Source organism: Mus musculus, chromosome 5, assembly GCF_000001635.26.
Source record: "Mus musculus strain C57BL/6J chromosome 5, GRCm38.p6 C57BL/6J".
NCBI lineage: Eukaryota > Metazoa > Chordata > Mammalia > Rodentia > Muridae > Mus > Mus musculus.
Window position 1 is genome coordinate 106963200 of NC_000071.6, and position 23068 is coordinate 106986267.

At 42.2% G+C, this 23068-nt stretch overlaps 1 protein-coding gene across 7 annotated transcripts; it reads left to right on the forward strand.

The window, feature by feature from the left end:
• The first annotated feature begins 1115 nt into the window (after positions 1 to 1115).
• On the forward strand, positions 1116 to 21241 carry Cdc7 (cell division cycle 7 (S. cerevisiae)). Of its 7 annotated transcripts, none has more exons than NM_009863.3 (12): positions 1123 to 1226; positions 1734 to 1915; positions 5659 to 5742; positions 5960 to 6095; positions 9548 to 9641; positions 9726 to 9868; positions 10578 to 10821; positions 11402 to 11497; positions 12286 to 12461; positions 13431 to 13513; positions 16096 to 16245; positions 19765 to 21240. In NM_009863.3, exons 2-12 carry the CDS (start codon positions 1819 to 1821, stop codon positions 20154 to 20156), a joined length of 1695 nt encoding a protein of 564 aa, NP_033993.2. In that variant the 5' UTR covers positions 1123 to 1226; positions 1734 to 1818; the 3' UTR covers positions 20157 to 21240. The 7 variants fall into 7 exon arrangements, with proteins under 7 accessions (XP_006534800.1, XP_017176123.1, NP_033993.2 ...); NM_001271566.1 differs by lacking the exon at positions 1123 to 1226 and adding an exon at positions 1362 to 1634; XM_006534737.2 differs by lacking the exon at positions 16096 to 16245 and having other exon boundaries at positions 1116 to 1226; positions 19765 to 21241.
• Positions 21242 to 23068: the final 1827 nt, after the last annotated feature.

The following is a 23068-nucleotide window of genomic DNA, read 5'->3' on the forward strand; positions in this document are numbered from 1 at the left end:
GACTAATAAAATCAGCATAGAGTTTTGTCATATTTTCTCCATCTGTGCCTTGTGGAAGATTATGAGGTAAATGTATTTTTCATGGGCAAAAGGTAAATTGGGGCTTTCTTGTAAAAAAAAGAACTATCAGAAAACACTACTTATAATTCTTCACTATTAATGCTAAAGTAAAAAAAATATTTGTGGTCTTTCACTGTGTTAACTAATCTAATGAATGGTAATAATACTAACTCCTTAGAAATTCTTTTACTATGTATGTATTTACACACATACACACACCTGTATACCATGTAAACAGATTGTAGCATGAAAATCACAGTTATGATATTCCAGGAGCTAGTAAAAATTATTGATTGAATAAACATGCCTATAGCTGGACACTCTCTCTGGTCTGGGCTAGGCTGCTCTAGTGGAGGTGGACTGTCGTCTAAGAATGTCAGAGCTGGGGTTGTCAAGTTCTGGCTATGGCATGACTCTCGATAGTGGGGTTACCTGAACAAGAGGGGCCAAAATTCCAGCATTGATGGGGTAGGGAATTTCCTGGCCCAGTCCCTTACTGAGGCCCTGGCAGAGCGTAGTTGCCAGGCCAGGAGGGATCATTCTTTTTGGAGATGCAACCGGTGTTAAGAGTCCGATGCATAATCCAGTGGATCACTCCACACCCACGCAATATAGACTTAGTGGGTTACTAAAAGACGCGAAATTGGGATAGCTTTTTGACTGCCTTATTCACCACCGTTATTCGCTCAGTCCCTAAAAACTGGTTTATATCACAACTAAATAAATGATCAACATACATTGCAGCTGGTCTCTACTATAAGATCCTCAAGAACCAGTGGTTAAACTTTTTGTTTTTCGTTGAGAAAAGTAAAACCGGACTCAACCAAGTGCCTTTTACCCGAGAAGTGTCCAGCGTGTTGAGACCACAGTGTGAGGCCGAGAGAGAACGCTAAGGACCGGGCGACGGGACGAGGAATCCCGGGCGCCTTTTTAGTCCTGGGGCTCGCTAACTCAGCAAAGGACCACCGAGCCCTCTCTGCTGCACTCTTCCTTTCCGACCGCCCCGCCTTGAAAAACCACGCCTCTTGCGCAGGCGCCGAGGGCTTCGGAATGCGCATGAGCAATTCAAAGCAGCGCGGGAAGAATCGCGCATGCGCGCCTGGCGGCCCGGCTCAGTGGGACGCTCCTGAGGGAAGCGACCGCGGACGTCCTAACTTCTGTGAACCGTGAGTTTCTGACAGTTTTCCCCCCTGCCGTGGACGGTGAGGGACCGGGGACGAGTTCTTGATCGTGACTTAGGTCGTGTCGCCCTGCGGGCATCCCGCGGCGGGAAGAGGTGCGCCTGCGCACTGAGCTTCCCGTTGGCACTGGCGGACAGTCCGCCCTACGCACTCGCCCAGGGCGGCCCATTCATTCATTTATCCTTCTGTTGGCACCCTGCTGCCCTCGGTCGGCTCCAGTCGAGTGGAGTGTCACGCCCTGGCGAGCGACTTCCTCCCGGGCAAACCGCAGTCCTTCCCCGCAGCCTCCCGGGGATCCCTAGCCGGCTGCAGCCCGCTCCACCTGTCCCCCGCGGGAGTGCTCGCCGCAGGCCAGTGGCAGCGACGCCGCTCCGGCTGGGATTTGGACATATGGTGCGGGTTTTAGTGCTACCTCCTGAAGGGCAGGTGGTTTGGTGCGTGCCTGCTTGGGTGAGCTACTTCGCCCTTCTCACCGTGTTGTGATTTTCACAGCTGCTGCTCTCGCCTGTGCACATGACCCCGTAGCCCGCTCTTTGCATCCCAGTCGTGCGTAGTGGAAGCCTCTTTGGGGACTCAGATGGAGGAGCCAATGGCGTTTTCTTCCCTTCGTGGCAGTGACAGGTGTCCGGCTGATGACTCTTTAAAAAAATATGAGCAGAGTGTTAAACTTTCAGGTATGTGCTCAATGCCACGGTCACACGGTTCTGAAGTCGCACGGGCAGCCAGTCTGCATCTTCTAATTCGAGGAAAGGGGAAAAAAGAAATGTAATTAAATTACACTCCCAGAAATAAACAGAAAAACCACACACACACCTGACTAGTAAACTGAGTTGTATGTTTAAATTTCACATGTCAACATAATATCATGAAGTCTAGATTTAGGATTGGATCGCGTTTTAAGAGGTGTGGAATCCAGTTTTCATTTTAGAGGACGTCGGTTGGGTCCAAATATTAGTGGCTTTTTAGGAAAGCATGTTTGTTGACACCTGACTTTTTTCTTCCACACCCACTGTAGCCTTACTGTGTAAAGTTTGGTTTTAGGAATTGGTGGGGAAGGGATTAAGGATTCATAAACAAAATTCACAGGCAGAAACAAGTGGAATGTTTGTAACGGATACTTTTTTCTTCGTAAAGTGGAATGTAGCTCAGCCGCAGACTCTAGTTTTAGAAGGTGGCTGAAAAGTCCCATATTGTGTACTTTCAGCAGGACATAGAGGTAAACGTCTGTAAACCCAAGGGGAGGTGGAGATCAGGAGTTCAACCCTGCCTCAGCCCCACCCCAAGAAACACTGTGCACAGTGCCCATGTGGTAGTGTTCACTTAACATACATGTTTGTAAACAAAATTCCAGTTGACTGTATTCTTTCCTAAAAGCTAGCCATCTTTGTCCTAAGAAAATTTAGACTTATCCAAAAAGATACTAATTTTGACTTTTAATTTATGATACACAATTTATATACCCCCCCCCAAAAGCTTTAACCCCATTTAAAAAAGCATAACATCACATATTTTTGAATTCTGGCTAAAACCAAACTGTCCGTTGTTGTTAGAACAATGGTCCTCTTCCTGGTGATGAACAACACAGTTACTTCAGAACTTAAAAACTTGGGAGTCCCCTTCTCCCTTCCCCGTGCTCCCCCTGGGTGCAGTCCTCCCACTCTCCGGCTTGTTTGCGCTGTATATGCTGCTGCTGCTTGTCCTGGTTGGTGTCCTCCTATGCCGTTAGATTCATCTCGAAACACTGCTGTTACCTAGTTTTCCTTTTTAATTTTTAAAAAACAATAGCCTGTTTTTCAGTATGGCTTTTCTTTTTAATTAGCAAGTACACATACAGTGCAGACATTCAGTTTTCCATATTCAGTTTGACTTCTGGTGCACATTGTTTATTAATTAAAGGGGTCACACATGCATGAATTTGATCTAGTTCTAGAATTATTTTCAGGGGAATTCTCCTTTTTTAATATCTTGAAAATCTGGTGGACTAATAGGGTGAACTTTATTTGAAAGGTTTTGTAACTTTTATGGTATGCAGCATAGGACATTGCAAATGGTTCCCATAATAATTTTTTAAAGCATGCTGAACTCTTATCCATGGGATTCTTTAATGTGATTTTTAAAAAATATATCTATTTATTTTATGTATATGAGTACACTGTTGCTGTCTTCAGACACACCAGAAGAGGGCATCGATGCCATTACAAGATGTTTGTTAGCCACCATGTGGTTTCTGGGAACTGAACTTGGGACCTCTGGAAGAGCAGTCAGTGCTCTTAGCAGCTGAGCCATCTCTCCAGCCCCTAATGTGACTCGCTGTGTTAGAAACATAACTTCAGTAAAGACTAACACTGATGAGGCCTGGACATACAGTATATCAGATCGTGAAGCCATTGTGTAATTAGGCTTTATCTAACTCCTTATTGAAGTTTTGCTGCTGTTGTTAGTTTTGGTGGGGGTTTTGGAACATTTTGTCTATCTTTGTATATGTAGAACCAAAGAGGATTCAGCACACAATAGGGGCTTGATATAAATAAATAATATAAAGTAAATACTTGGTGTAGCAGGTGAATAGCAAAGCCCTTTGTTTAGTAGTATTGTTGACTCATGTTTATTGAAGAAAATTTGGGAAATTTTGAAAGCCAAAGTATTTTCCACTGTTTAGTGTCACAGGATTTTCCCTGTCAATTGGACATTACATTAAAATGGTATTGTGTATGTGTGTATATGTCTGTGTTTATGTCTGTGTGCGTCTGTATTTATGTCTGTGTGTGTTTGTGTTTATGTTTGTGTATTTGTCTGTGGTGTGTGTATGTGTGTCTGTCTGTGTGTGTGTGGGTGTGACTCTGTGTCTATATAAATAGAACACACACACGCATATACATTCATGTAGAGGCCAGAGGACAGTCTTGTGTATCATTCCTCAGGTACTCCTCACCTTTCTGTCTTTTTGGCCTAGAGCTCACCCGTTTAGCTAAGCTGGCTGGCAAGTGTGTCCCAGAGATCTTTCTGTCCGCTGCTGGGGCACTGGGATCACTGTGTGCCACCATGCCTGGCTTTTTTACATGGGTTTTGGGATCGGTCTCAGGTCCTCGTGCTTTCAGGGCAAGCATTTAACAACAGAGCCATCTTCCCGGCCCTAGGATACATATTTTAAAAACTAACTTGGGATCCTAATCAACTTAGTTCTAATGTCTCCCTCAGCAGTAGGAGTTAGATTCAGAGTTTTGTATTGTTCGGCAAGTACCCCACCACTGAGCAACACCCCCAGCTTCTCTGATCTGTGGTTTGTATTGTTGGACAAGTACCCCACCACTGAGCAATACCCCAGCTTCTCTGATCTGTGGTTTGTATTGTTGGGCAAGTACCCCACCACTGAGCAATACCCCCAGCTTCTCTGATCTGTGGTTTGCTTGGTATACTGTCTTGAAAATTTCTTGTGTACTTAACTGCTCTACAGCTCAATTTGAATTCCATTGCTTAATACCTGAAGATTCTTCTGTGGTTCTTGAATCAGTAGTTTATTAGATTTTATGTTACTGCCTCCACTTATTTTAGCTATGCATACTTTTATATTTATTTAGAATTAGTGGTTTTTCTGGGGTTTGAGATAGAGTATGCTGTTAACTTTGGGAATATATTAAATGACTTTTCCCCACAATTTAGAGAACCTTAGAAGACTTGTTCTGAGGATAGACTGACCATTCTGTGTGTAAAACTTTCCCAGCCTGTGGGATTTCTGTCTCTGCTAAAGGGAGTTGATTTCAGGATTATCGAACGGTGCCCTGAGTATGCCATCTAGTGATCACAGCACCACCTGTCTCACCCAGCTTTAGTCCTTTTTGCTTTAAACTTAGCATTTTCATCTTAAAGGCCAGATATATACTGACTGTATCTTAGTGTGTACCTTTAGTACAGTACACAGTTTCCATGTTTAATTTTTCTGGCTTTTTATTTTTCCTGCTAGTTAAAATTTTGTGACTAGCAATTTCTTAGCAATTCTTGGTTTTTGTTTGTTTGTTTGTTTGTTTGTTTTGTTTTTTCTTGAGACAGGGTTTCTCTGTATAGCCCTGGCTATCCTGGTGCTCACTTTGTAGACCAGGCTGTCCTCTCGAACTCAAAAATCTGCCTGCCTCTGCTTCCCAAGTGCTGGGATTAAAGGTGTGCGCCACCACCGCCCGGCTTTCTTAGTAATTCTTATGGAGTTTTGATGTTTATCATTGTGGTTAATTACTTATTTTAAAATATAATTTATTGTTTGATTTTTTTTTTTTAACCTAAGAAATTATAAGCTTGGTATTTGGGAGGCAGAGGTGGGTGATCATAAGCCCTGGCCAGCTTGGGCCGTAAAAAGACCCTGACCCAAGCCAACATGAACAACAAAACCCTGACTGTATCTCATTAGTTCTAACTTCCTCCATAGGTATTAAAAGAGATATTGAGGAGCTTTGTGAAGCTGTACCACAACTAGTCAATGTGTTCAAAATTAAGGACAAAATTGGAGAAGGTAAGTTAAAGGTGTGTTCCACCTTTGTTAAACTGTCGAAACCATAATAGTGGTAGGAACTGTGGTAACAAGTTTTCTCCTCCTTTCAACAGAATGAAAGTAATAAATGTTTAGGATAGAATAGTCATAACTTAGTATATCACAGTTTCTTAACAGAATTGTCTTTATTAGCATTTTTTAAGCCTAACGTTGGAATATTTGCTTGATTGCTTCATAGGCACCTTCAGCTCTGTTTATTTGGCCACAGCACAGTTGCAAGAAGGACATGAAGAGAAAATTGCGCTGAAACACTTAATTCCCACAAGTCATCCTATGAGGATTGCAGCAGAGCTTCAGTGTCTGACAGTTGCAGGGTAGGCATTTAAAGGAGTTTCAATGGAATGGGCTCTGTGTGGTTTATAGTATTTACAGTAGCTTAACAGGAATGATGGTGAGCTTGTGCCTAAATTACAGTGTTCAGCTAATTGTTGCTCTTGGGTAATGCTTTGCCCTATACCTCATGATGCTTAAATTGCTATTAATCCTTTTAGAGGAGATTTTTCTTAAGGCCCAGCCTGGCATCCTGTTCTTACTCCATGTATTTAACTAACCTTACTTCCTGGTCAATAGTCAGCCTTGGCTTATGGTCTGGGCTTGTTCTTAATGTGAAGAGCTATTTGATGCCTCAGTTCTGATAGTCTTGTCTCCTGTGTCTTAGAGCAGAGTCATTTGGCATGTTTCCCCTGAGTTTCTCTCTGCTAGGTTAATCCTGTCGACTGTGAATATGGTGGCCTACTCCTATGCTGAGTTGTCTCTTCTTCTGGTAGCACTATTGATCCTTTGCTTTCTTTAATGATCAAATTTCTTAAAAGTTACTCAGTGTGCCATTTACAGAGTATGATGGAGTGATTTTATACACACAGATAATGTGTAATGATCAAATCAGAGTCACAAATAATTGTATCTCTATAAAGATTTATTTATCTCTTCTGTGTGTTTCAGTCCTTCAGATGAAATACATTAATTAGTTGTTCTGAGCTCTAGCCACTCTGCTGTGTGGCAGAACACTAGGCCTTGATGCTCTTAACTAGTGCATTTCCATAGCTGCCATCCAACCTCCTGTATCCCCTGCCCACTAGCCTGGCCTCTAGCCATCGTATATTACTTTTCACTTCCGTAAGCTCAGCTTTATTGGCATCCTCACATGAATAAGATCATGTGATATTTGTCTTTCTGTATATTGCCCCCATACATGGATGTGCACATACGCTACTTAATCTCTTTTCCCTAGCCAGAAAATAACCATTCCAGTAAATGTTCTCGTCTCCCTGTGTACAGAAGATACCACCATCTATCTCCTCGGTTGCTCAAACCAAATATATATATTAATTATCATATCATTTCATCCAGACACGTATATATCATCCTCCAGACATATATTTATCGTGCTCTGCATCTTCATTCTACTCCTAAACTGTGCCTGTCATGAAGTAAACATTCAAATCTGGCATGCCTCTAATCCCAAAACCTGGAAAGCCAAGGCAGGAGGATTGCCATGGGTTTTTAGACCAGACTGAGCTATAGTGAGATTCAGGACCAAAAACAAAACAAAACAAAACAACTACCCCCCAACCCCCCCCCCCCCCCGCGCCCTTTTTTTTCCCTGCAAGTTGGTTTCCCGCTTTGAAAGATGTCATTGTTAATGAGTTTTCAACTCGACAGGATCTAAAATCATGTAGAGACAAGGCTCCAGGCACACCTGTGAGGGATCATTTAGATTCTAGAATAAAGATAGTTTCTGAGACTTTGAGGATTATCTTGATAGGTTATTTGGTGTGGGAAGACCCATTTTAACTGGGCAGGATCATTCCCTGGAGGGATCCTGGACTGTATAACAGGAGGAAGCTTTCTGCTCCCTAGTGTGGGTGTGACGTGACCAGCTGCTCCAGAGCTGCAGCCTTGGTGCAACTGTCATAGTCAGGGTTTCTGTTCCTGCACAAACACCATGACCAAGAAGCAAGCTGGGGAGCAAAGGGTTTACTCAGCTTACACTTCCACACACTTCCACACCGCTGTTCATCACCAAAGGACGTCAGGACCGGAACTCAAGCAGGTCAGGGAGCAGGAACTGATGCAGAGGCCATGGAGGGATGTTACTTACTGACCTGCTTAGCTTGTTTTCTTATAGAACCCAGGCCTACCAGCCACAGTAGGCCCTCCCATCATTGATCACTAATAGAGAAAATGCCTTACAGCTGGATCTCATGGAGGCATCTCCTCAATGGAGGCTCCTTTCTCTGTGATAACTCCAGTTGTGTCAAGTTGACACACAAACCAGCCAGTACAGGAACTGTGCACCAGAATAAATGGTTTCTCCTTAGGTTACTCTGTTAGGGTTTTGTTTTGTTTTCCATTATGTGAACAGGAAAAGAAAAGGCATGAGGTGGTCATAGTTTTAGATGCTTCCTTGCCTGGTTTTCCTACTTTATGGATAACCACATTCCTTCCTTCACCATACATTCGTGATTTAGCAACTTCTGTGACTTTGGAGACATTTTTAGCCCTTTACCTCGTTTTCTTGTAAAAATATTGGAGGGTAACCTTTCCCATGAGGGGGTTGTGAGACTGGGGCTTGTTTGTTTGTTTGAATTGAAAAATGTTTGCATGGAGTATATTCTGGTCATGGTTTCCCTTCCCTCCAGTCCCTTCTAGGACTGTCCCATGCATCCCCCTCCACATCCTTTCTCCCATTAGAAAGCAGAGAGGCAACAGAAGACCAGGTATGGTGGCACACACCTTTAATCTCAGGAGTTGGGAATCAGAGGCAGGCAGATGTCTTGAGTTCTAGACCAGACTGGTATACAGTGAGTTCCAGAACAGCCAGGACTACATCGAGAGACCCTGTCTCAAAAAAGAAAGGAAGGAAGGAAGACAGACCACAAGAGAAACATATAAAACACACACACACACAGGGTCAGAAACCATAGCACACAGGACAAAGACTAGTAAGACCAAAAAAGGACCCCAAACAAAACAGTATGTGTCTACAAAAAATAAGTTGAGTCCTTCTTGTGTGTATGTGTGTTGACCATCTATTGCTGGACATGGGGTCTACTTTTAAGGGTGGTCAATGTACCTGGTGAGACTCCATTGGAAAAAACTAACTTTTCCTTTGCAAGCTAGTGTCAGTTGCAGGATAGTTTCTGTTTTAGAGGTGGGAGCCCATGTTTTACTCCCTTTTATTTCACAGTGCTGGGACCCCATCTGGCTTGAATTTTTGCATGCTGCCCCAGTTTCTGTGAGTTTATGCATGGTTTAGTCCTGTTGTATCTGGAAGACACTGTTTCCTTGGAGTTATGTGTCTCCTCTGTCTCTTAAATCTTTGTGTTCTTCTTTGAGTTCTCTGGGCTCTGACAGGAGAGGGTTAGAGATATCCCATTTAGGACTGAGTGAGTCAGAATCTCTCAAGATTGAGTTTATTAATAGGTGTAAAATGCTTACCAAAGCTTGGCTGGTCAGAGATGGTCAATGAGTGTTACTTATTTCAAAATCTATTATTAGTCATATCTTATCTGCTAATAAGTATTGTTATCTGCAGATATCTCATGTTTGTGTTGTTATAGTAACCTTGTAACTGGTGCTATTTTAGTTTGAAAATGTTATCTTTTACACGTCAGTTAAGTACTTATATTCATGAATGTGATTTTGTATTTTCTAGTAATAAGTACATATGTATTGCTAAAATAATTCCTTTTTTCTTTTTTAAGGCTTTAAGTTACAGTGTGTACAACCTTCCCTCTAAAATTCATTGTGTATTTTCTAATAGGGGGCAAGACAATGTCATGGGACTTAAGTACTGCTTCAGAAAAAATGATCATGTGGTTATTGCTATGCCGTATCTGGAACATGAGTCCTTTTTGGTAGGTCTTAATAGTTTTAAACTTTAATCAGCTAAATGTTTAAATTGAAACAATTTTGTGACTTCATTCATAACTTTATTTTAGGACATTTTGAATTCTCTTTCCTTCCAAGAAGTTCGGGAATATATGTATAATCTTTTTGTAGCTTTGAAACGGATTCATCAGTTTGGTATTGTTCACCGTGATGTGAAGCCCAGCAATTTTTTATACAATAGACGTCTGAAAAAGTAAGTACAAAGAATCCCAGAAAACATTAGCAGTTGAATGCACGCTGTGGAGTCCATCTCTTAGACTGCAATGTTCACATTGTTTCTGTTCACATTTTTATTGTGATTGAGAGGAAATGGAATAGGAAAGATAAAGTTATGTCCGTAGCGCGATGGCATCGTGAGATGCACACTTAGACGGAAGGAGTTTGGAGTGGCCTGTTCTGACTTTCCAGCCTTTGTTTCCAGGCTTTCTATTTTTGTTTTAATGAGAACGTTGGACCACACAACGCATTTTCTGTTTGAAAACCAAAGTTGTTATATGAGTATTTTTGTTGATTATATGGAAGAGACCTTATAAGCTGAAAATAGTACTTATATAAGTATATCATACTTAGTGTGGTAAGGAGTTAAAAGTTTAGTTAGGAATGTTTTACTGTCACACCATCTTTCCCACAACTACAGAACAACCCAGGGTTTTGTCTTTTGTCTTTGCTGTGTCCTCTTCTGCCTCGTCTCAGTACAGGCGCAGACAGTGCTCGGCTTGTTGGTCAAGGACGGCCTTAGCTCTTAAGTACTTGGGGATTTTTCTTTTATTTTTTTAAAGGAATATTATACATTCTTAATGGTTGTAGAATGAATTACAGTTTCTCAGTGTGATTTGACAGCATTATAATGTTATAAAGATTAAATCTCTCTAGGAGGGTAACATATGTGATTTGTTTCTAAGGTATGCCTTGGTGGACTTCGGTTTGGCCCAGGGAACCCGTGACACAAAAATAGAGCTGCTCAAGTTTGTCCAGTCTGAGGCTCAGCAGGAAGATTGTTCACGAAACAAGTATCATGGAGTCGTTGGACACAAGGGCCTGCTGAGTCGCCCGGCACCTAAAACTGTGGATCAGCAGTGTACCCCAAAAACTTCTGTCAAAAGATCCTACACACAAGTTCACATTAAGCAAGGAAAAGACGGAAAGGTTCTAGCTTTTACATTTTCAACAAGAATATTAGAACTGTTTCCATCAGCCAACAGAGGGAGACCTAGTACGAGGATAGCACTGTGATTAAGACGCTTTTTACAAACCTACCTTACACATCTTACTTGGCTGGTTAATTAGAGTGTTACTGAATCAATTTCACTCGGTTTCAAACTAATTTTTTTATTTTGTCAGCTTATGGTTTGCAGTTATAGATTACACTATATGATAAAACAAACATTCTATGTTACAAAATTTAAGTTAGTTGTATCCACACTCTCTTTAAAAAGAGCATTATGATGGGGGAAATTCTAAAGTGTCTGTCTCCATTTTGGCTGCCCAGGAAAATGAAACCCCTGTGCTGTGCGGGTGGCCTTAGGAGTTTTTAGTGTTGTGAGTGTGGCCTGTGGTGACGCCGTGTGGGTGCTGAGTTTTGCCTAGACTGTGTCTCCTTTCACAGTGTTTGGTGCCTAAGAGTGTCTTGGCTGTCATGTAGTCTTTCAAAACTGTGGCAGAGGACAGCTGGCAGAAAGTGTTACAGGTATAACCCTAATTCTCCTTGTTTCTGTTGGTGTTGTAGGAGAGATCTGTAGGCCTTTCTGTCCAGCGCTCTGTTTTTGGAGAGAGAAATTTCAATATACACAGCTCCATTTCACATGAGAGCCCTGCAGAGAAAGTAAGTAATGCAGCTTCATAGCTCAGCTGTCAGTCAGCCACACAGACGGGCTCAGGGACCCAGTCCACGAGGGGAGCGTGGATTAGTTTGGCTTTGGCAGAAGGTATTGCTGCTTCAAGCATTTACTCAAAAATTCAATCTTTAATCTTTTTCTGAACTCTTTTTGATGGAATTTTTTATTTTGATTATCTATTGCTGTTTTTTCTCTATAGGAACATTTCAGAACAAGGCTAGACTTCACCATGTGAGCTCCCAGGACCTCACAGTTCCAACACACAGTCAGTAGTGTAAAGATTCCTGTAAAGTGCCTTCAGGTTGGATGGTTTTACGTTGACTTAGGTACCCTGTGACAGCAGACTGGTGTAGGCAGTGTAAGTGCAGGTTACAGTGTGACTCGGAGTCAGACCTCAGTGATTAGTAACTGTTAGTAATGTTAGAATGTTTCTCTAGTGTATCGGGAAATGCTCAATAAAGTGTTAAAGGTTTGCCAAGCTAATTAGTAAATTTTAATGTTATTTGACAGAAAACCTCATAAAAGTCTATAAACTTTTTTTTTTGAGACACAGGGTTTTACTACATAGCCTAGACTGTTGTCAAACTTGGAAGCCTCCTGCCTCAGCCTCCCTAGTTGTGCTGTTATTTACATGTCCAGCCGTGTCCAGAGGCCTTCAAATGTTTCCATAGACTTGCAATCCAGTGGCACTGTCAGCAGCTTTGAATGACACTCATGCTTCTTCTACTATGCTCTTTTGAAGGCATCGTGTTAAATGTCACAATTTCTTTTGTAGCTCATCAAGCAATCAAAGACTGTGGACATAATATCACGAAAGCTAGCGACAAAAAAGACGGCCATTTCTACAAAAGCTATGAACAGCGTGATGAGGGAAACTGCCAGGTCCTGCCCTGCTGTCCTCACCTGCGACTGCTATGGATCAGATAGAGTCTGCAGCGTTTGCCTGTCGAGGTAACAAGTTCCTGTGGTGCTGGGGAGTCACAGCATGCAGCCAGACAAGATTAGCAATTGAAATAACTGTGGGATATTTATTGGTTTAGTGAGGGACAGGGAATAATGTGGGCCCTGTCACAGCAGTGCAGTGAGCAGATAGCTTGACCTGCCCTCCTTGGGTGACACCACTTTCTCTGGAAATCACATTTGCTGAGTGCAGCTGGGTGGACAGGCCCTGGAGACCTTTGTTTGCAGATGGCATTGTTTCTGTTGTCTGTAACCAGGACTAGGTGATGCTGCTTCTCTCAGCCTTAAGGTTTCCTTTCGGGCTTTGTTTTTATAGATTCTTCCTGATTACCTCAGAGCTACGTGAGTACATCAGTAACTCAGGACTTCAAACAAAAGAGTTTTTACATGAATTCCCTTTGAGTTATATTTTTCTGTTATGGTTTTTATTATCTGCCATCTGTTTTTATACTTGGAAATGGTTTTGAAATCTGTCTGGGACAAGGCCAGGGCATAAGGGTTAGGCCAAGGTGTGGGGGTTGGGGAATAAATGTTTATCGCATTAAGTTTTCATTCCTTATAAGAATTTTATTTATCCTTTAATCCCAACACTTGGGAGGCAGAAGCAGGCAGATTTCTGAGTTCGAGGCCAGCCTGGTCTACAGAGTGAGTTCCAGGACAGCCAGGGCTATACAGAGAAACCCTGTCTCGAAAAACCAAAAAGAAACAACAACAAAAAAATTATTTATAATGCTACCAGGACAGAATTTTGTGTGAACTAAATTAATAGCTTACATAGTTTTGTTTTGGTTTTTGGTTTTTTGAGACAAGGTCTCCTTATGTAGCCCTGGCTATCCTGGAACTTTGCATGAGACTAGTTTAGCTTCTGGCTTCCAAGTGCGGGGATCCAGTGCGTGTGCCACTACGCCTTACTAACAGTCCAACTCTAACATAGCTGGGGATCTTATTTCTTCCTCATAGGCGGCAGCAGGTTGCCCCTAGGGCAGGCACACCAGGATTCAGAGCGCCAGAGGTCCTGACAAAGTGTCCTGACCAGACCACAGGTATGGAGCTCGAGAAGTGCCCAGCCCCCACGCTGCGGAGCCCTTGTTCTGGGTGTAGTGTTTGTACTCGCCACTGATGCCCAGTGTCCCACTTCTAAGACTATGTGTTTCTTTTTGTGTTTTTTTGGTTTGTTTTTTGAGACAGGGTTTCTCTGTGTAGCCCTGGCTGTCCTGGAACTCACTCTGTAGACCATGCTGGCCTCGAACTCAGAAATTGACCTGCTTCTGCCTCCCAAGTGCTGGGATTAAAGGTGTGTGCCACCACTGCCTGGTTAGACGATGTGTTTCTTTATGGAACTTCAAATCTTTTTTTTTTTTTTTAAGATTTATTTATTTATTTTGATGTATATGGATACACTGTGGCTATACTGATGGTTATGAGCCACCATGTGGTTGTTGGGAATGAAGGTTGCTCACTCTGGCCTTGCTTGCTCTGGCCCTGCTTGCTCCAGCCTAACCTAAAGATTTATCTATTGTGATATCTATGTACACTGTGGCTATCTTCAGACACACCAGCAGAGGGCATCAAACCCCATTACAGATGGTTATGAGCCACCATGTGGTTGCTGGGATTTGAACTCAGGACCTTTGGAAGAGCAGTCAGTGCTCGTAACCACTGAGCCATCTCTCCAGACCAGAACTTCTGATCCTAATGCTGGTTTTTTGTTTTTTTTAATTATTAAATGACCCCCCTCCAGCTTGCCCCATAGATTGTATTTGCTCAGCCTATCTGAAAGATGATCTTACAGAGAATTCTTGCCATCAGCTTCTTTCAGGGACATTGTATTTCTGTCAGGGTGAGAATTGCAGTGCTCACCTGTTTACTTAATACTTCAGAAATTCTCTGGTATAGGTGAAGTTTTTCTTTTTCTCTCTTTTTTCTTTCTTTTTTTTTTCTTTTTCTTTTTCTTTTTTCTTTTTTTTTTTTTTTTTTTTTTTTTGTTTTTGCTACCATGAAAATAATACAGTAGCAGTTAAAAGAGTTTGAAAAAGAGAAAAGGTTTCTAGAATACAAAAAGGCGTAGAACCTAGAAGACACCGAGTTAAATGTATAGGTGGCTCTTGCTGTCATGGAGTAGGACTTGGAGACCCCAAGTTAAATGTACAGGTGGCTCATGTGGGTCACTTGGATTCACTGTGCCCGTGTCTGTGCTGCTAGTGATGTAAAATGAGTGTGACTGTTTGCATTTTTGTTAGGACATGCCTGCTCATAAGTACCTAATGACTGGTTAAACATGCTGATGACACTTAGGGTATTGATGGGCATCTATTATCCAAAGGGTTATGAAAGGAAGCTCATGTGATAGAAACGACCACCTCTGAGGAAGTGCTGTAGAGTTGGAGATTAGCATTGAGCAGGACCCGAGAAACTCAGGACAGCATAGTCACGGGCTGTGGAGGAAGCTCTGAGCGTGGTGTTGCTTAGTACAGAGTGGGAGTCAGGAGAAAGACTCCGTGCACCACGGTGACCGCTTGGACTGTGTGTCAGATGCTGTTCAAGGAAAGAGAATGGCTGTGTTCTAGAAGGCCAGTGCAAGTGTGCAGGAAGAATAGATTCTGTAGGCTAGTGTCCTGCAGTGGTCCAGCTGAAGGGTGAGGAGTGCCTGAGTGTGGGCACTTGTGACAGTGGAAATGAGGGTAAGCAAGTGACAAGCATGCCTAGAAGGTGCTGTATGTCAACACTCACATGGTGTGCTGAAGAAAAAGGCTCTCAGAGTGTTTACACGACTAGCTTGAGGGTCAAGGACCTGTGCCCAGAAACAAGGTGGAGAGTGAATGAGACCTGGTGTATAGGGAAAGGTAGAACATAGCGGGTTTGAGATTTGTGGCACATCCATATGGAATGTCCTACAGAGCCAAAGGTCAGTCTGAAGCTCAGGGAAGGAGCCAGGGTGGAAACCCAGCTGAGCATGGGTAAAAGATGAAACTCCAGGGAGAACATGCAGCAAAGAGATCGGGCGCTGAGGAGCCTCAGCACTGACTGCGGAGGAGCAGACAATGATTGAGATGAATCTGACAGGATGGTGCTGAGTGCCCAGGGGAACCCCAATAACTCAACACTAGGACGTTAGGAGGGAGAGGTGAGTCAGCCTGGTTTTGTTTCTGTTCTGGTGCTGGTCTCAAACGCAGGGTTGTAGCTGCACTGGTGTAAATGCTCAGTGTGTCTCACTAAAAGGAAAATGCTTGTACTACCAAGTCGCAACTTGAAAAGCATCCAGATTTCTTCCCAAATAGCTATTGTTGAATTTCCTTTGATCTTATAGGATCAAATGTAAATGTACATTTATTTACAATTTTCTAATGATGAAATATTTCTAATTCATCAGCGTGTTCAAGAGAAACCGTTTTGCAGAAGGAATGTTGAGTTAGAGTTGTGGTTATACTTTAGAATCTCCCAAGAAACTTAAATGTCTGTCCCAGAACGATTTGAAGAGAATCCTGTTGAACTGAGCCTGTGTGTCATACATAACTTAAGGTTTCTAAGATGATGTTTGTTCTCAGTTAAGTTGTGCAGCTACTGGTTTAGGTGATCGTACGTTGAGAATTTCAGGCTGGTTTTTAAAGTCTGTTTTCTGTCACAGCGATTGACATGTGGTCTGCAGGTGTCATATTCCTGTCCTTGCTCAGTGGGCGGTACCCATTTTACAAGGCCAGTGATGACTTAACTGCTTTGGCTCAGATCATGACAATTCGAGGATCCAGGGAAACTATCCAGGCTGCTAAAGCTTTTGGTAAGTTTTAAATTCTAGAACAAGGCAGATGCTTTTGATTGTCGCCTATAAATTGCTAAATAAATGTTGCAAAATTCCCCTCACAAGTAAACGTATTCACTTGCTTGAAAACAGTAACTTTGTTTAAAAAGAGTGGACAGTTGTTTACAACAGAGTGCCATGTGCCCAGCACACATAATGCGCTAGTGACTGGTGTGTAAGGAGTGGGCAGTCGTGTGTACTACAGAGTGCTGTGTGCCCACACTAGTGTTTAAGGCTGGACTTTACACTCCTTCCTTTGTCAGCTAACTAGAGGTCAGCTTTGTAATTATGTCTTCCATTCTATACATTCTCAATAGGAAGTTTAAATCTGTTGTATATTAAACATTGTACTGGGCACTAAAGTAAGGATTACTACGAAGGAAGATAACAGAAATGTATATTATTAGCCTTTGGTATCTGTGTCGTTAGGGTAGCAAAGAAGAAATACATCTTTTATGGCATATTCTCAGGTGTGCACACATATATGGAATTTCTTTAGTTTTTTTGAGACAGGTTTTCACTGTGTACCTCTGGCCCACCTGGAATTCACAGGGATCCTCCTGCCTTTGTGTCTGGAGTGCTTGTATTACAGATATGTGATACTATACTCATCTCGTGAGCATAAATATTAGTAACACAGGTTAAGACTGCAGTAACACATTCTATGGGTGCCTAAGAATCACTTGAGCCTTGCTCTGGTAGCCAAACTCAAATGGCCATGATGTGTGTGTTTATTCTCCAGGTAGTAGTATAGTTGCTACTTCCCAGAGGTCAGTGAATGATATGGACAGACTCTCAGCTGGCCTACCTCAAAAATAACTAAGCTGCTATGTGCCCAGCCCCAGGGCCAGTGGTTCTTAAGCAGGAATACATATCAGAATTAACTAGCCAATTTTAAGAACTGCATTATCTGCCCCTACACTACCCATTCACGGACAATACAATTTAGAAAATGCGAACACTTGTTAGGATGCCTTGTGCTTAGAGTGGCTGTGAAAGGCCTTTGCTGTTGAACACCAGCTGCCCAGGTCTGATGTGCCAGAACACTGTATGGAGGGCTTCAGGAGAGTCTCAAAACAGGCTTGCCATAAAGTGTGTCGGCAGCACTGACTCTGCAGTGTGTGCCTCTTACCTAGCATAAGAATACTTTGTTTGAGGTTCATAGGCTGAAATGATACACACAAGGGAGATGTGACATTGTTGTCTTGAAATTAGTATTTCATTACAAAGAATAGAACATGCTGCTGGGCGTGGTGGTGCACGCCTTTAATCCCAGCACTTGGGAGGCAGAGGCAGGCGAATTTCTGAGTTCGAGGCCAGCCTGGTCTACAGAGTGAGTTCCAGGACAGCCAGGGCTATACAGAGAAACCCTGTCTCGAAAAACCAAAAAAAAAAAAAAAAAAAAAAAAAAAAAAAAAGAAAGAAAGAAAAAAGAACATGCTTACATATGTTCTCAACCACTTACAACTTTCTACCTCCCAGTAAATAGCTTTAAGAGAAGGTCGGGGGATTTGGAGTTTGTCAGCCAGTAATGAAATGTTAAAGAATTTGAATTTCTATCATTGATAATCAAAGTTATAATGAAGTAACATCTGATGAGAAATACTCTAGGGCAAGTCTGTTGATAGCATGCAAAGCCTTCTGAAAATTTTCTGTTACAGTGCTTTTATCTTGTTTGTAGTGTGACAGTTTAGTGGTTTTTCTAGCAGAGCATCTGTAGTAAGTTCAGCCAGATCTTACAACCTTGAGCTACTGTAGGAGAAGACTCAATGCCCACAGACCCGCTCTGTCATGAGTGCTGACTCGCCTGTTGTGCAGAGCCTGCCCCATCGCAGTGGGCCTTAAGTACTCATTGAATCGTACTAAGTAAATTCAAAACTTGGAGCTGAAATCAATGCCTGACACAACATATCCTCACTGAATGTGTTCATTAGGTTGTTCCTTCAATACTTTAAATGTATTCTTAGTCAAGTGCTAAAATTTATGTGTATTTATGGCCTGGGACTTGCTGAACTTCGTCTCTTGATGTCAGAGCAAACTAATAAATTAAGGGATAAACTGTACTGCTATCCTCTGGCTGGAGTTTCCTAGCCAAGAAGAAGAGAGAGCTCTAAAAGTAAAACTGGATTGATGCGCACCCTCATGACTTAATTTGTGTTCATTTGTCTCTGTTGCTTTCTCTGGTCCTGCCCACCTCTTTTTCCTGTCTAGTAATTAATTGTGTTAGAAAATGTGAAGGTGGCTTTTTATTACTAAGATTGCTTTATTGGCAAGCTGCATATTCCTTCAGGGAATCTATGTGTGCAGCTCAGTGTTTAAGCCCCATGCCTGTATAATAGGGAAGTGTACAGTATATGATTGCCTTTTCTGTCCTTATTTTGCTCACTTTGATAGTATGTTGATGCTAAGTTAAATTTAAAATATTTGTTTTTTTTAAAAAGTGTGTATAGTGTGCACATGTGTATGTGCTTGTGGAGGCCTGAAGTTGACATCAGGAGCCTTCCTCATTTGCTGTTCTTAGTCAGTGAGGCATAGCTTGCTGATTTGACTAGTCTTACAAGCTAGCTTTCTCTGAGGGCCTCCTGTCTCTGCCTTCTGAGCACCATTTTATAGGTGTGCTTCCACACTCAGCAGGCATTTGTATAGGCTGTGGAGACCAGAACTCTAGTCCTCACACTTAATGTAATGCATGCTTTATCCACCAAGTTATCCCCAGTCTGACATTTTAACTGAAAAACCTGAGGTCTGCTTTGTCAGTTGATTCATTCATGACCATGTCTGGGGTGGAGAACCAGGTACTGTTTATTGTCATAGAGCTAAAATCCCAGTGGAGGAAAGTGTTAGAGGTGAGTAGTGTTGAGAAAGGCAGGAAGGCTATGAAGAGGGTTTAGTGCTTATACATTGTTCTAGAACAGTTTCTAGACTATGCAAGTAAATAGGGGCTTGGGAGGTGTAGTACAACAGGCATTAACTACTTCTGGTGTGTGTACCAGGAAATGTATAGTTTGAGGAGTTCAAAGTATCATAATCTTCAAAGAGCTCACAGACTGATAGGTGAAACAGACAGGTTTCATTAGTTAGGACAGTAAAAGTAATGTTTCGGTTTTGCTGATTATAACAGAAACTTAACAAGGACTCTCAGAATCCAGCCCTTACAACTATGATTCTTGAGCTAGACAGACGCATCTTAACACACTGGGGCATCCTAGGAAAGGCGTGAGCCAGAGGCAGCAGGGTGAGGAGGGCAAGGGAGGAGCTGCAGCTTGTAAGTTACAGAGCTGCTGACAGGTAAAGCCTGGCCTAGCCCAGCAGGCCCCACTTCCTCTCCTCCCTGCTTTGTCGGCTGGCTTTCTGCTGTGAAGGTTGAATACGACTGAGACGTGGCACGCAGCCCTCTGTCTCATCTCAGATACAGAAAAACAGTCATAAAGCACATGACTGCACTTAATTGGTTTTCATGAATTGCTTCTGATATGTTGAATTCTTTTTTTCTTTAAGGCAAATCAGTTCTGTGTAGCAAAGAAGTCCCAGCACAAGACTTGAGAGCTCTCTGTGAGAGACTGCGGGGTCTAGACTCTACCACTCCCAGGTCAGCCAGTGGTCCTCCAGGGAATGCTTCCTATGACCCTGCTGCTTCCAAGAACACTGACCACAAAGCATCCCGTGTACAGGCTGCTCAGGCACAGCACTCAGAGGACTCCTTGTATAAAAGGGACAACGATGGCTATTGGAGTCATCCCAAAGACTGCACTTCCAACTCAGAAGGCTGGGACTCAGTACCTGATGAAGCCTATGACCTGCTCGACAAGCTTCTGGACCTAAACCCAGCTTCAAGGATAACAGCAGAAGCAGCCTTATTACATGCGTTCTTTAAAGATATGTGCTCCTGATACGGCTCTCCACTTACTGTTGCTGCTGTGTGTTGTAAGGCGATGTGGATAATCACAGGTTGTTTGTGTCTGAGTCTAGGGTAGAATGAATAACTTGTTTTAAAGTTATAATATTTGTTCTGATGTCAGATTATAAACAGATTAAGAATTCTTAAAGAACAGGGGGAACCCTTGACAAGGTCTTTGAGTTAAACCATCAAGTAGACTCAGATGCTTAGTGTCCTGGTTTTCTCTGCCTCAGGAGCAACCTTACTGAGCCTGATGCATGGGTTCGAGGTACAGGTCATAAAGCTAACAGGTATGACAGGGAGAAACTGAGAGAAACACTGTTTCTAAGCAGTGTGTGGTCTGCACTGTGTGCATGGGGGAACTGGCTGTTGGTGGTGTGTGTGGAAAGTGTGCAAATGAACAAATAGTTATTGCAGAGATGTTTGTCACCTCCTAACACAGTCATTGTAAGTTACATGGTGCTTACTGCAGTTTCTGGGTGCTTCACTAAGTGTTACATGTATTTATATTTGGAGCCAAATAATGTTGTGTATTATTGATAAGACAGAAATGCTTCTTTTTCTCAGTATTTTTTTCTCACATACCTTTGTTTAGTTAGGTAATGGCCACAGGAAAAGTGAGCATAGAACTGGACATTACTGGCGATGTTTTCTGGTTTGCCAGGAGCATCCACATTTCTGCATTTCTGTTCTGAATTAATCTTGGTCAGAGGGAATGGGTCTTAGGTAATTGAGAAAAAGATAAGGGGACAAAGTAGTAGAGGGCTCGATACGGAGATTTGTGCATTATTTTGTTCTAAACTTCTCTCTGTCCGAGATAGCATACCAGGCTTCCAGGAGTCAGGATGGACTTGCTGAGGAGTTCCTGCTTGTATCATCACAGACTAGGGAGCTGTCTCTCAGAGTGTTTACTGTTGTGAACATGGATAGATCAGTGTGTCTCATTGATCAATTTGCCATGTGTATATAATGTATATTTGTGTGTATACACACTTTGTCTTATGCTGTAATTTTTTTAAAACTTGAATGTTTTGGGATATGTATTTAATAATAAACTTTTAGATGCTTATATCAGAATACTTATTTAAAGAGTAATAAGTTAAGCCAGGCGCATGTGGTATATGTTGATAGTCTGCCCAGGTTACTTGAACATGGAGAGCCAAAGAAGAGCAGGGAAGAGAATACAAAACTTTTATTTCTTTTTTTCCATCCTGATGTGGTGGTTGCACACCTTTAATCACAAGAACTCAGCAGGCAAAGGCAAACAGATTTCTGGAGTTCAAAGCCAGCTTGGTCTGGATGATGAATTCCAGGCCGTTGAGGGTATGTAGTGGACCTTGTTTATATGTAAATTAAAATAAAGTTAGTTCTACTCCCTCTCAGACCAATGAGCACTTACAGAGTATAGTAGCTGTCCCAGCAGGCCTGGCTGAGGTAAGCTGGAGAGGATAGAATACCCACGCAGATGTGCTCATTGGCCCAGGTGCCAGACTTTTCAACTGTAAAGCACTGTGTCAGTAATTAAAATAGAATCTCAATGCAGCTACATGTTTTCACTCAAAAGTTGACTCTCAGGAGAGTAAGAGGGTAAAAGAATTGATCAAAACAGAGGGACAGAGCCTCAGGAAATTGAGAATTCAGACTTGCTTTAAAAAGTTCCTTTAGGGGCTGGTGAGATGGCTCAATGGGTAAGAGCACTGACTGCTCTTCCGAAGGTCCTGAGTTCAAATCCAGCAACCACATGGTGGCTCACAACCATCCGTAATGAGATCTGACACCCTCTACTGGTGTGTCCGAAGACAGCAACAGTGTACTTACATATAATAAATAAATAAATCTTAAAAAAAAAAAAAAAGTTCCTTTAGGTCAGGACTTGATTGACATAATGTTAACAAAGTTAGCCAGTATTATAAGTTGGTTTTCAGGAAATTTTAGTCCTTTTGGAGAATGTTGCAACTAGAGATTGTTAAGGTTTCCATTTAATAGCCTTTTAGACAACTAGAACTATTAATGTTAAGCTACAAGTCCTGGTTTTGAAACAGGCTGTACCTCAGCCTTTTTAATGAGACTTTCCCTAATAAGGTGATGAATATGCTTTTCTCAAAAGACCCAAATAGAAAACAGTGGCTCAAGTATTGTTATTCTAAAGAATCCAACTGAGTTTGTTTCAAAATCTTAACAAAACTCATCAAGTGATGCTAATCCCTGAGTTACTGGCGTCAGCATTCTAGGAACAAATTTGTGTTACAGATGTCAGAATATTGATTGCATAAGGTCTTGAAACCCACAAAACTTGTAGGCTTAGGTCTTAGTATTTTCTGTTGTTTATGTAATTGCAACCCAACATGTCACTGTAAAGTTATTTATCTTAAAAAAATTTATCCAAATTTGGCAGGTCTAACTGTCTGCCAGTGTCTGCAGATGTGTTGTTTCCACCCACAATGGTGCTTGTCATCTGTGGTCGTTAAAGAGCACTCTCCAGACAGTTGTGTCAAGTCTCGTTTCAAGAATTTCCCCATCTTCTTAAAGTTGATATGGCTATTTCCTGATTTTGTCTGTGTGTGTGTGTGTGTGTGTGTGTGTGTGAACTGCCACCTCTCCTTGAAGGGTAGACTGCCAGTTCCAGACAAGCAGTCAGAAGTAGCTGAAGTGCCACATTACACAGAGAGGTTGTCATCAGAATGACCCTAGTTTCTGACAAGATGAGGCTTCCACAACCAGCACTGTTACAGATGCCTCAAGTGAAAAGTGTGGTCTTAGCAACTGCAGACCTGGTGAGAATCTGTAGGGAAGGCCAGGGAAACTGCAAACCCCGAGCATGAGAACATTGACTTGATATCTCAAGAGGAAGAAAAATTAGTTAAAATTAGTTAAAATAAAATTGACCTTGAACTTTTAGTGCTT